Source organism: Ursus americanus, chromosome X (assembly GCF_024610735.1).
Source record: "Ursus americanus isolate L20-20 chromosome X, mUrsAme1.1.p, whole genome shotgun sequence".
Classification (NCBI taxonomy): Eukaryota; Metazoa; Chordata; class Mammalia; order Carnivora; family Ursidae; genus Ursus; species Ursus americanus.
In genome coordinates, this window is record NC_142164.1 from 85554462 (window position 1) to 85568059 (window position 13598).

The 13598-nt window shown below is 42.4% G+C and overlaps 1 protein-coding gene across 2 annotated transcripts in view; it reads left to right on the plus strand.

Moving 5' to 3' along the window:
- EFHC2 (EF-hand domain containing 2) overlaps positions 1 to 13598 on the plus strand; it is a 186728-nt gene that overhangs the window by 63243 nt on the left and 109887 nt on the right. For both annotated transcript variants that reach the window (XM_087859368.1, XM_087859369.1), the window contains one exon: positions 7606 to 7756. In XM_087859368.1, the coding sequence (XP_087715494.1) occupies positions 7606 to 7756 (151 nt within the window). The remainder of the gene's footprint in view (positions 1 to 7605; positions 7757 to 13598) is intronic.

Here is a 13598-nt window from a genome sequence, read left to right on the forward strand (position 1 = left end):
ATTACCTGGGTTGCTTTTAAAAAATACTAATGCCCCTCTTACCTGATGTGATGTGGTCCAGGAGAGAGGGGTCATCTTTGGTGGAAAAAAGGTGTTTTCATTTTTTTTATTTTTTATTTTTTATTTTAATTAATTAATTTATTTATTTATTTGACAGAGAGAAACACAGCCAACGAGAGAGGGAACACAAGCAGGGGGAGTGGGAGAGGAAGAAGCAGGATCCCAGCAAAGCAGGGAGCCTGATGCGGGGCTCGATCCCAGGACCCTGGGATCATGCCCTGGGCTGAAGGCAGACGCTTAACGACTGAGCCACCCAGGCACCCCAGAAAGGTGTTTTTATTAAAGCACGGGGACAGGACCTGTGGGCAGGAAAAGCTGCACTGGGATTGGGGAGAGCAATGGATGATCTGCTTTTAAGTTGGGGGGTGGGGGCAGAGAAAAAGGATGTTTCCGAAAGGATTTTCCTATGTTAGAGAAGACTTACAAGATCCTGGAGGTCTGGCTGTTGTCAAGCTAAGGTTGCTTTTTGCGTGTAGCAAAACATTAACGTTAAGGCAGTTGTGAGCTCCTGGAGGAATGTCACACTCTGCCTGTCTCAAGTATTTTTCAATAGGCTGCAAGTTATGAGGAAATTTAATTTTATCTACATTTCTTTTGCCTTTGTTCTCCTCATCATTACCCGCCCCCAAGATTGTGATTTAATTTGTTTAGGCTTGGGTCTGGTCGTCGTCTTCTTTTTTTTTTAAGTTTCTGATTTGATCTACTTAAGCTTGGGTCTGGTTTGTTTGTTCTTCTTTCTTTTTCTTTCTCTTTCTTTCTTTCCTTCTCTCTTTCTCTCTCTCTTTCTTCCTTTTTTTCTTTTTTGCTAATTTCATATTGCAGAGCCAAGGCTGAGAATAGCTGAGTTAGAACATAGAACTGAATAAGCTCTCTTTAACTTTAAAGTTCTTTTATGTAATAATCTAAACCCAGTAATTCGCCCAAGATGATGGATTTACCTAAATTTTATAGGTTTGCATGTCTTTAAATTTTATTAGATCTACCATACTTTTTTTTTTTCGTATTTTAAAATTTACCTCTAACACAATAATTATTAGGAGTGAGAATTTTCGTTTATAGTTACATAATACATTTCTAGTTGTGCTTGTGGTTCATGACTAGAACTTATATAATTTCTATGTGTTCGGTTTATCAGAATTTTTTGTAAATTAGCATATGTAGGGGAGGAAAAATAATTTTCCCTTTACCCTTCTAGATGCTCGAGCTAAGATGCCCCTGTAATACAGCACAGAAAAAAACAAGAAAAAACCAAAAAGTAGTTTAGTAACCTGTATACCTCCTGTGTACATGGGAGAGACCCAGGAAAACTGAGTAACTGCCACAAATGGCCCGAACTAGCAGCTTAAATACCATCTCCAGCTTAAGACCAAAGAGGATGTTGGGGGCGGGGAGCCAGTTTGGGGGGGGCGGTTATCAGGCAAAGCACAGTAAACAAGGGTAGGTTGTTATGCAGACTGAAGTCCCTGCAAATAGGTCATTTTTAGGTGGATTTCAGAGCAGGTCTGCTCTTTTCTTTTCTTTTCTTTTCTTTTCTTTTCTTTTCTTTTCTTTTCCTTCCTTCCTTCCTTCCTTCCTTCCTTCCTTCCTTCCTTCCTTCCTTCTTTCTTTCTTTCTTTCTTTCTTTCTTTCTTTCTTTCTTTCTTTCTTTCTTTCTTTCTTTCTTTCTGATTTTATTTATTTATTTGAGAGCTGTTTCTTAAAAAGAGTCCGTGTAAGGAAAATCATAGGCCAAAGAAGCGTTCTTTGGCGGGGGGGGGGTGTGTGTGTGTGTGTCATATTCCGTTCCCCTTCACACATGATAAATTTCTATAAATATCCCATTGTCGTTTATGAGCGAGCCATCCTTTATATGTAATACCAGATTTCTTACGGTTTATTTTCTTAATTCTAAGACTCTATGATCATAAAAGAATTCACTGGCTTAATCACAGCTTTTTTTTCAGGAAGAATAAATACCACCACATTCAATGTACAGAATTTGTGCTGTCTACTAACGTATAACAGCTATGCGTTTATCCTGACTATTATATACCTTCTTCTTTAGGACCCCACGATTTGTCTGAGCCTTTTTCATCAAATAGAACCTAAGCATTTTCAACTTAGACTAGCGATGCTGATCTCTTTATAGACTGTTGAGCCTTATTGCACATTACTGGTGTTTCATTTCTTTCCTGATGGCTTCTCTCGAAATTCAGCTGTAAATTTTTGACACTTAGATGTTGAGTTTCTGAGTAATACAGACTTTATGACTCATGGATTGGTCACACCAACCTCACCGTCTTTAAAAATTCTCTGATTTATTCAGAGAGATTCGGCTTCGGCTTCGGCTTCGGCTTTTGCTGCCTGCAACGGACAGTCTTCTACACACAATTACTTTGTGTCAGTGCTGCATCAGACAATAGTCATTTTGAAAACAATTTAAGTGGAAATTAGGAATCCAAATCGATGTTAAAATCCAGCTATTTGGGATATGCAATGCAAAGTGAAGAGCTCAATTGACAGGGAAATCGGATTAACTCTTTCCCCACCAGGTGAAATTCACACTTTACATCAAGTTACAACTAGGTGCCCATCCCTCTGAAGCACACCCCTGGCTGCTTTGAGCTCCTTTTGCCTTTAATTGTAAGGAGATCCTGATTTCTGAAATCTTAACATTTAAAAAACATTTAAAATGTTGCCTTTCTAATGAAGAAATGCCTTGTATCTATTATTTAAAACGAATCGATTTCAGATTTTATATCCTCTAGGCTAGCATCAAACATTCAAATTGCCTGGGGGGCTCAGGCAGGTAACCTTGTATAATACAGTAGGGCTTGCAGAAGCCTGTGGGGAGCTGAAGATCACATGCCCTGCCAAATGATATTTACATTCCATTTTCAAGAAAATTACAGCCAATTACGTCCTTTAGGACCTTATTTATCTAATCTCTGCTTGACATCACAAATTATGATGAAACCCTGTATCATAATTATGTTTCTATAAATTGTTATTTTTAGCAGTTTTTTATTTTAGATCCTTCTCCCTGGAGTCTCTGGTACCTCATGTTCCTCTGCGATGAGGTGTTTTATCTTCGTGAGATCACTTTTAATCTATTTGGTGTCTCTTCCCTGGTATTCTACTTGGCTGCAATTTACCGTTTCCTCTCTCCGTTGTCTGTCTTTCAGTCTCCAGCACTCTGACTTGCTCTCTACGTTTGTATGGGAGGAAATGTCCTATTCCCTCTACCTTCTAGGCGCTTAGTCGAGACACCCCTGTCATAAAGAGACAGAGTACCAGGAGAAAAACAAACAAAAGCTTAATAAAGTATACACATGGGGGAGACTCAGGAAAACTGGGTAACTCCCCAAAATGTCCCAAGCCCCTACCTTAAATACCGTAAAAACAAAAGGTGCTGGGGGTGGGGAGTCAGTTATGGGAGGTTTTCAGGAAAGGTACAGTAAATAAGAGTAAAGTTGTTATGCAGCTTTTAAAAAGATTTATTTGTTTGAGAGAGAGAGAGAGTACAAGGGGAGTAGGGGGAGGGGTAGAGGGAGAGAATCTCAAGCCCACTCCGCACTGAGTGCAGACCAGCCCGGGGCTTGGTCTCACCACCCATGAAATCATGACCTGGGTTTAAAATCAAGAGTCAGACGCTCAACCAACTGAGCCACCCAGGTGTCCCTGTTACGCAGATTTAAGTTGTCGTCTTCTCCATTGATAGGAGTTTCTAGAGATTTAGGGTCTTCCTTTTCTTCCTGGTACAGAGAGGGTGACACCCTTACAAATGGAGATTTCCTGCATAAATGTAAATGTCTCTTATAGAAGCTTTGTTTTCAGAGCTGCTCCTGTGTTTGCAGTTTGTTTGTTTGTTTGTTTTTTAAATGACCGGTCTAAAATAATTCTTATGCCAAAGAGGTGTATTTTGGGGTGACAAATTCTGCTGTCCTTCACTTTCATGCTGGAGTCTGGTAGCCCTGTGTTCTCAGGGGACCAGAACATGAACTTTCAGTCTATCCCTCTTCTATTGAAGCCCAGCCTGAAATAATACCTTTTGTTCTCTCTTCCTTTTTATTTAGCGTCCTTCATTCTCTTTTAAGGTATTATATGACTGTTAAATATTTAATGATTATGTAAATGACAGCGTTGTCAAATGATCTATGCCAGTTTGCTCATTCACAAATTTATACCAATGCCATTCAATATATAGAGGTGGGTGAGAGTGATGAATATTCCCTCCATGCTTTCCTATCCAACTATATAAAGCAAAAGAAAAAAAAGGTTTTAGATTGAATCTAAAGGGCAGAATCTAGGTTCTTTGGCTAGTCTAATAATTAAATTGCCATAAGACAGATTAACAAGAGAAAACCAAATTTAATTATGTACCTACGGGAGCCCCAGAAAGATGTGAAGACTCGGAGGTAGGCAGGCAGGTACTTGAGGCTTGTATATACCATCCAGCACTAAGGAAAAGGGTGTAGGGGTCCGAGACTTCAAAGAGGGAGGAGGAAGACAATTGACAGGGTGAGAAGAGCAAATGTTTGGTAAGCAAGTGTTTGCCGTGCCATGCAAGATAAGTCTTTTCTGATACAAAAAGTTTTCTTTGGTAATGGCTTGTTTGCTGGTCCAGGGTCCCTATCTAAGTTCTCTGAAGCAGTTAAGGGGGAGGTAAAAAGTTCTTCCGGAGTCTGCTGGGCCCCAGTCGTCTTCATGCCAAAGTGGCATATTCTGGGGGAAGCATATTCTACTCCCTCTCACTCACTTTACTGAAAGCTCAGAGAAGCTCCAGCTCTCTTGTCCTAAAAGGACAAGGCCTTCCAGTATTTTCTTTTTCCTTTCCTTTTTTATTTTTATTTTTATGTTTTTAAAGATTTTATTTATTTATTTTACAGAGAGACAGCCAGCGAGAGAGGGAACACAAGCAGGGGGAGTGGGAGAGGAAGAAGCAGGCTCATAGCGGAGGAGCCTGATGTGGGGCTCGATCCCATAATGCCAGAATCACACCCTGAGCCAGAAGGCAGACGCTTAACCGCTGTGCCACCCAGGCGCCCCCCTTTCCTTTTTTAAATTCAAATATGGTTCATGTAGAATTTATCATTTTAATATGTCCAACACAATTCAGTATCCAACATCTTTTTCTTTTAAAGATTTATTTATTTGAGAGAGAAAGAGAAAGAGAGAGAAAATATGAGTGGGGGAAGGGGCAAGGGGAGAGGGGGAGAGAATCCTCAAGCAGACTCCCAGCTGAGTGAGGATCCTGACACAGGGCTTGATCTCAGGATCCCAAGATCATGACCTAAACCAAAATCAAGAGTCGGTTGCTCAACCAAGTGAGCCACCCAGGTGCCCCAACATCTTTGTTTTTAATTGAGACAAAATTGACATAACATAAAATTAACCACGAGCCATTTTAAAGTGTACAATTTAGTGCCATCTAGTATACTCACAGTGTTGTGTAACGACTTCTAACCAGTTCCAAGACATTTTCATCACCCCAGAAGGAAACCCTATACCCATCCAACAGCATCTTACTGGAAATATTCACTCAACACAAATATGACAGCATTCTGGAAGTGGGTTTAGCTAACCTTCTAACCGGAGGCAGGCCAGATGAATTTTCCAAGAAAGCAACTAAACAGAGGACCATTTTGGAATGAAGCCAAAGGTGCCATTTTGAAAGGGAGGAGATCTCTGGGTTCACTAGATTCTTAGAACCTGTTCCAGTAAAGACAGTGCCTCGTCAATATTTGTAACTGATCCGTTCATTTTGAATACAGTCATTTAACTACAACTCATTTCTAACATCCGTTATGGTAATTAACAAAGTTTCTTGTGTTGATCAAAGATAAACTATGGAGGCATTCTGTCAGCCACTTCTGGAGTGTGAGCTTCTGATAGAAATTTGCTACTCCTGGAGCACATATTCCTAATTAGGGTAACTGACCACCCCCAGAGGGGAGATTGTACCTAACAGACTGACTCACATATCTCATATTGTCCATGTTGGATTACCATAGTATTACATCCTGTACCCCACTGACTTTTGCAATTCTAATTGTAAAAATTGATTAAAAAAATGAGAGCAGAGGAAATATTAAAATGGAGCTTTCAAGGAGCACGTGTCCCAAGGCAAGCTTGAAAGTGTGATCTAGTTGTTATGTTGAGAGTGATTCCAGTGGGTAAAGATACGTATTATTCATACAACATGGCACCTAAGCCTAAGGAAGCTATTTCAACTGGTCTTCAACTGAAGAGGCAGTAGTTTTCTGCTTCAACATGGAAGAAAAATGGGCTGTGTTATACTTACTGAGAGGCCCAGTTATCCATAATGGTTAAAGAATTTTCAAGGGTGTTTTTGATGATCTCTGATTTGTGCTGTAATTTATTTTATTTTTTTTAACCGATTTATTTATTTGAGAGAAAGAGAGAGAGAAAGGGCATGAGCAGGGGGAGGGGGAGAGGGAGAGAAGCAGACTCCCTGTTGAGTGCGGAGCCCGACGTGGGGTTCAACATGGGGCTCAGTCTCACTGAGCCTGGAATCATGACCTGAGCCAAAATCAAGAGTCGGACTCAACCAACTGAGCGCCCCTGATTTTTACCGTAATTACCTCTGCCACCTGAGTCCCTCTCCAACACTGCCCTTCCCCCAGCACATACACAATGGAAGAGGAGACTGGTCGGCATGAAGCTAGGCTCTTTGAAGTTCCCGAAGAAGTTTAAGGTGGGCTCTCCAGTGCCCTGGAAAAATTTCAGATCTGCCTACTGCAAGAATATTCAGAAAGAATATTATCTTGTCTATATAGCAGCGCCCCCACCCCCATCCATGGGGTGTATGTTCCAAAACCCCCAGTGGGCGCCTGACACCACAGGTAATACTGAACCCTATATATACTGTTTTTTTCCTATGCGTGCATACCTATGATGAAGTTTAATTCATAAGCTAAGCATGGTAAGAGATTAACAACAATAAGTAATAACAGAACCATTATAACAATATGCTATAATAAGTTACGTGAACGTGGTCTGTCCCTCAAAATATCTTATCCTACTGTACTCACCCTTCTTCTTGTGATGCTGGGAGATGATAAAAGGCTTACGTGATGAGATGAAGTGAGGGGGATGGTGTAAGCATTGTGACGTAGTGGTAGGCTCCTGCCGACCTGAACACACAGCAGAAGGGGGATCATCTGCTTCTGGACCCCGTTGACTGCGGGTAACTGAAAGGGCAGAACGCAAAAGCGTGGCTGAGGGGGGACCCACCATCACCTACGTCTAGAATCCCATTGTGACATTCCAAAGCCAGAGACTAGTTCAGTTTTTAGTAGAACTGAATGATGGATTTGTGGCTCGAATATCATTTCCTTATTCTAACCAGACGGTGATGCAAATATAATCTTTATATATGGTAACTTAGATTGTATGTCTGTTCTCAGAGCTGATGCGTAGAATGTCTTTGTAAAAATCTCGACTTTTTGCTTTTACATTAACAAGTATGCCCACAGTAGCTGTATTGGTTCTGAGTTCGCTGAAATTTTTTCGTTTCTTAGTTTCTCATTATGATTCCAACAGGTATTATCTTTCGATGCCTATTTAGAAGATGAAGTGCCTGATAAACGCCAAGAAAACTATCGAATAAGACGCTATAAAATCTACTTCTACCTTGAAGATGACACAATTCAAGTAAACGAACCAGAGTTGAAAAATAGTGGAATGCCTCAAGGTACCTGTTTAAAGCAGAGTCGTGCTTCTTGTCTCACGCCTACCTTTATATACTGTCTCTCTAGCTTTTTAAAAGCTGCCGTGTACTGCTTAGGTGTCTAACTTGTTGGTGACAGTGGACATAAACACGCTGGTAGCTTGTAGTCGTTGATGGTGACTTATCCGCTTCCGACCCCCCACACCTCACCATGGGCCATTTCACTCAACTCTTGTATGGCCTATTCGTTTTCTGTCAGGCGTTGCTCTACGATGAGCAAACTCTCCTGTGTCTCTGGTCTTTTTCCTGCGACCATATTACTGCCTTCACGACACTTTCCAGAGAAGAGAGGAGACCGTTGTCCACTGCCCCTTCCAGATTGCTATTCTCTCTTCTTTCTTGAATTTGCTGCCATTTGCTTCAGCCACCCTCTCCTCCTCCTCATACCTGTTCACTAGAGACTTTGCTGGTTCTTCAGGAGAGGGTCATTGCTCCTTCACCCCCCGTGTGCTGATCTCCTTTATCCAGAGTCCATTTCAGCCAGACAAGAGTTAACTCTGTGACGTGGGCACCAGAGAAGCTAATCCTAAATTGCGTTATTAGAGGTAGGGCGGAGATCGAGAGAGATGACTGATTTCTTCTGTTTGTGCTATGAGTCCTCCTCTTGGGACAGTGCTGAGATCTGAACGCGTTCAGGTGGTTAAAGGACTGAAAATTTTTCGTGTGTAAGGCAGAAGAGTGAAAAGGGATGTTTGTCCCTGAAGGGAAGACTCCGGTGTGCCTGGTACATGTCTTCAGGGACCTGAAGGGCTGCCACGGGGAGGAAGGGTGACCTAATTTTCTGTATCCTCAAGGGTAGGACCTAGGGGGTCAGAATGTAGGTCCGTAAGAAGAATAATTTCCTGGCAGAGAGCTGCCAGAGGTTGTAGTGGATGGTTCTGGATGAGCAAGGGGGTCAGGGTCGGGTGTAGGGGAGGAGAGGGATGTCTCATATTTGTTTGGTCCTTGGTATAGATGGATGGCCCTGGGGGCAGGTCGTGGGTTATTTTTCACTGATAGCTTAGTGGAGGTATGGTGGGGGAGTCAGGTGTTCGTTTGGTGGTTGGTGTAAATGACCTCTGAAGACCACTTCGAGGCCTCAGGAGCCATGACTCTTAGGCACATTTACTGTCTCTGTCTGTTCTGGAGTCTTACCATCTTCAAGATCTTAGGCTCTGAAATTACCTTCTCCACTACAGTCTCTACTCCTTTGACATTCCCTAGTTGTTCACACCCACCATCCTTGTTCTCCACTCTGCTAGCAAAACATAGCCCGAATCTGTGTCTCTCTATGCCCTTTGCTACCCTCCTAACCCAAGCTGCCTTCATTTCTTGACTAGGGGAATGGAGTAGCTGCCCGGTAGGTCTCTCTGCATTTATGTCTGCTCCTCCTACAACCTATTCTCTCCCCAGCAGCCAGAGTATTGTGGGGGGTATTACCTCGATGCAGTGGTGGCCCCCAAAAAGCATGCCTGTAGGCTTTCCCAGAGGCCACAGAACAGAGCCTCCTGGACCAAATGAAAATGCATCAATCACATGATGTGCTGAAACAATTCCAAATACACAATGAGAAGCAAGGGGAAAGAAATGGGGGTAAGTTCACACACACAGGACAAGGTACAAGTGGGTGGAAGGATGACTCTGCCTGAATTCAGGGGTAGGCAGTGGTCCTGTCTGTCTTTGCTGTGTCAGCCTTTCCTGCCAATAGTGTGGTTTGGGGACCAGAGTTGAAGTTCAAGCAAGGAGGACCCCAGACAGAGGGGACCTTGGGCTATTGGCACACACTCTGTTGGAGAGACAAGGGGATAAGTGGGTCTGGCCACAGCTGTAGCTCACCAGTAAGCCTGCTGAATAGTCATGGGTTTTATTTGTTTCTTGGGGAAAGGACACATGGGGCCAGAATGGGTGTCACCAACGAATGAGTGGCCGAATTAAGGCCTCATGAATATTTACTGTTCATGTATATTTAGTGCATCATGAATATTTAGAGCCCAGGTGCCTCATATATATTTAATACATATGGAAAATTAATTATCTCCTGGTTCTTCCATCCCTTTCTTTATATGTATTTACTATCTACTTATTGTTGTTTAATACATCTTAGGATTTTCTGCCAATTGTTGAATAACCTTTTTTCCTTACTAACTACTTAGCTGGGGCCATGGCTTCCACAAAGGCCATCTTGGTAACCCAAGATACCACAATGGGTTCTATGGGGAGAAACAGATGAATTTGGGGATCATGGGCCCGTGAGTATAAGGTTGTGATGAGGCAGTATGCAGAGGACTTCCTTCAGTGCTCATGAGATTGAGGTTTTCTTAGCACATAGCTCCACTGTGTCTAGATGATGAATTTGGGGCCAGTCAGCATTGCCAGGAAGTATCTGTTGAATGTCTACTCTGTACCAGGCACTGTGCTGGATTTTGGGAGAATGGACAAAAGTAAGAAGACCTCCATCTCATAGAGCTTGTGGGCAAGCAGGTTGGAGAGGGAAGGGAGCAAGGCGACTAGCCCAAGAATTTTGCAATTGTTCCAGTTAGAACAAACCAGGACAGTGATGGTGGGAACAGAAAACAGGGGAAAGACTTCAGAGACATTTGGTTGGCAGACCTGATAGGCCTTGACCAACAATTAAATATAGAGAATGAGGAAGGGGAATATCTAATGAGAAAGTGTCTACTTTATCATTATCTCATGTAATCCCCCAATGACCATCTAAAGTAGGTCATTGTCAGCTTTTACAGAAAAAGAAAGGGGCTTAGAGAGGTAAATTGCTTCATCTGAATCTTAACTGGTTGCCTCAGAGCTCACTCTGTGGTTGAAAAGATGGTGATGTATTTGTAAAACCCAGAAGCATGGAGCAGGGAGCAACACTGGGGGGGGGTATGTTTGTTTTAACACATGAGGCCTTTGAATGTGGGTTGGGACATCCGTATGGCGATGCTCACCAGGCAGGTAGAATCTTGGGATGTGTTTTCAGGAAGAAAGTCAAGACTGAAGATGTAGACTGGGAATCAAGGGTGCCCAGATCATGAATGGAATCATTTGGCTTATTCTGCCATGTTGGAAGAGAGGCACTGTTGAGGTGGTGAGAAAAGGAAGAAGATGGGATTTAGCGTCTGTCCTTGGTTTTACTAGTGGAAGGAGAAAGTGAGGATTGGTGTGAGCAGATGAAACGAGCTGTCCTCATTATTCTTTGTGCTCTGATGTACTATCCGCTCCTGGGTCTTTTTATTTGGATGGAAGTATGATACTTTGTAAAGGAATAAGAAGTCTTCAGACTTTTTAGGGTAATTTTTTAAAAGATATATTTATTTGAGAGAGAGAAGAGTGTGCACATGGGTAGAGGGCTGCCTGGGTGGCTCAGTCATTTAAGCGTCTGCCTTCGGCTCACCGATCGAGCCCCACATTGGGCTCTCTGCTCAGTAGGGAGCCTGCTTCTCCTTCTCCCTCGGCTTGCCCCTCCTCCTGCTTGTGCTCTCTCTCTCTCTCTCTCTCTCTGTGTCAAATAGATAAATAAAATCTTTTAAAAAAAAAAAAGAGCAAGAAGCCTCATTAGGGACTATCAGAGTAAAGCATTTAAGTGAACATAAATATGATAAAATTTTTTTAAAGATTTTATTTATTTATTTGACAGGATAGAGACAGCCAGCGAGAGAGGGAACACAAGCAGGGGGAGTGGGAGAGGAAGAAGCAGGCTCATAGCAGAAGAGCCTGATGTGGGGCTCGATCCCATAACGCCGGGATCACGCCCTGAGCTGAAGGCAGACACTTAACCGCTGTGCCACCCAGGCGCCCCAAATATGATAAATTTTTATAAATATATAGTTATTAATATTAAAATATTTATAAGAAATTTTTTTTTTGCTAAGGCAATACTGTCACTTACATAATTAAACACACTTAGGTAAGAAATGTTGATAGAATTTAAAAGTTGTGAATTTTCTTTCTGTTCAGAAGTAATTCTTATTTTTCAGAGCACAAGCAGGGTTGGGGGGGAGCAGCAGGCAGAGGGAGAAGCAGGCTCCCTGCTCAGCAGGGAGCCTGGTGCGGGACTTGATCCCAGGACCCTGGGATCATGACCTGAGCCGAAGACAGATGCCCAACTAACTGAGCCACCCAGGCACCCTTCTTGCTTGTTTTTTGATGACCTTCCTCACATGACACCAAATTTACACAAATGACAGACCGGAGGTCACAGGACATCCTGCACATTTATCAGTGACCTGCATTGTTTTTATTATTATTCCTTTTTAAGCGAAAGCTCATATTCTTGCAGCTTACTGCCCCCTGTCTAGTGAGTCTTTAGTTGTAATAAACTATCCAAGAGGAAAAATGAAATGCAGCCTCTATGAGGATCTTGGAAAGGCATTTATAAGACTTTTAATTTCTCCCAGCCTCTTGATTTCAGATCTCGTATCGGCAGGTTCCAAACGCAAACTGAAGTTAGTCATAGTGATTTATTTGAAAATAATGTTTAGTGAGTAGGGGGGGATGTGATTCACAAAGACTTGGCGGGGGGGATCCAACTCTGGGTAAAAGATAACTTTAAAGCCTCTTGAAAATTTCAGAATTCCTGATTGGCTCTCTCTGATCAGTTTCCCTGAGGGAAGGCACAGTTCGAGGAATGTGTATGGAATACACGCTCATCACGATATGTAACAAGACTGAATTTGTCAGCGGAGGTACCTGGCAGGCTGTAGCAAGCACTGTGGAAAGCAAACACAAATCACCACTCTATCATCAAGCTCTGTTTATTTAGCAAGAAACCGGTCTTTCTTGAAATATTTAATGTAATTCTTGTTAAGAAAGGTCCGTTCGGACAGAGGATACTTTGGAAAATCACTTAAACCCCTTCTTTAGGCTTTCCTAAATGAAACGATTGGGAAAAAAAGAACAAACAAGCTCAATGGGCCTTGGTGGGATGGGGTAGGGGCGTGTCTTTCACTTAGGTCTTGAGTGTCCTGGGACTGCTTCTCATGGACCCAGGGGCCCCGGGAAGGGGCTAGCGATCATATTTAGGTGACGCACACTGATGATGTTCCTGTCACTTCCACAGAGCCTCTGTGTTTTCCAAATGAAATGGGAGGTCAGACACATTTGTTCTTTTGTGGAACCGACCGTTCCGAAATTAGCACACCTGCAGGAATTAGCCTCCTTTTTAGTTGCCTCTCCTATCCTGTGATATTTGTTTTATTTTGTTTTTAGGGGTGGGGGGGAGCTTGGAATAAGCCAGAAACAAAAGAGGCATGATGCCAAAATAGGCATTCAGTTACATGCAGCTTCTAATCAGAACAACATATTTTTAATGTTCACGAATCCTTGCTGGCAGAGAGCTCTATGTACGTTATAAGTCACGTCACTGTCGCACTTCAAGGCTTGCTTTTATTTCTTGCCAGAACATCACTCTCTTTTTGGTTGGATGTGTCATATGTATAGAATTTGTTGCTGTTCTGTTGGAATGTGGTTAAAACAACGTTACACCAAGCCAAGAATGTCAGAGGTTAATCCCAGTAGTTTTACTTCTAATTGTCTAACAGAATCATTGTTTGTCAAATACAACCGAGTCCAAACTAATTTACGCTAAAGAAAGGCTAATGATGAGAAACCTGCCATCCATTTCTGGTGAGGGCGACACCAGTTGTTCTCAGCTGAGAGCAGTCATCAGAACCTCATGGCCCACTGCAAGAATTTCTGATTCCACGGGCCGGGGGCCAGATTATAAACTGGCTTCTACTTCCTAGTGGGTCCTTGGTTAAGAACACTGATTATCGCTAGGGACTTGTTTTGGCCCTCCAACATAGTACTTTTTTTAATATGTTTTTTA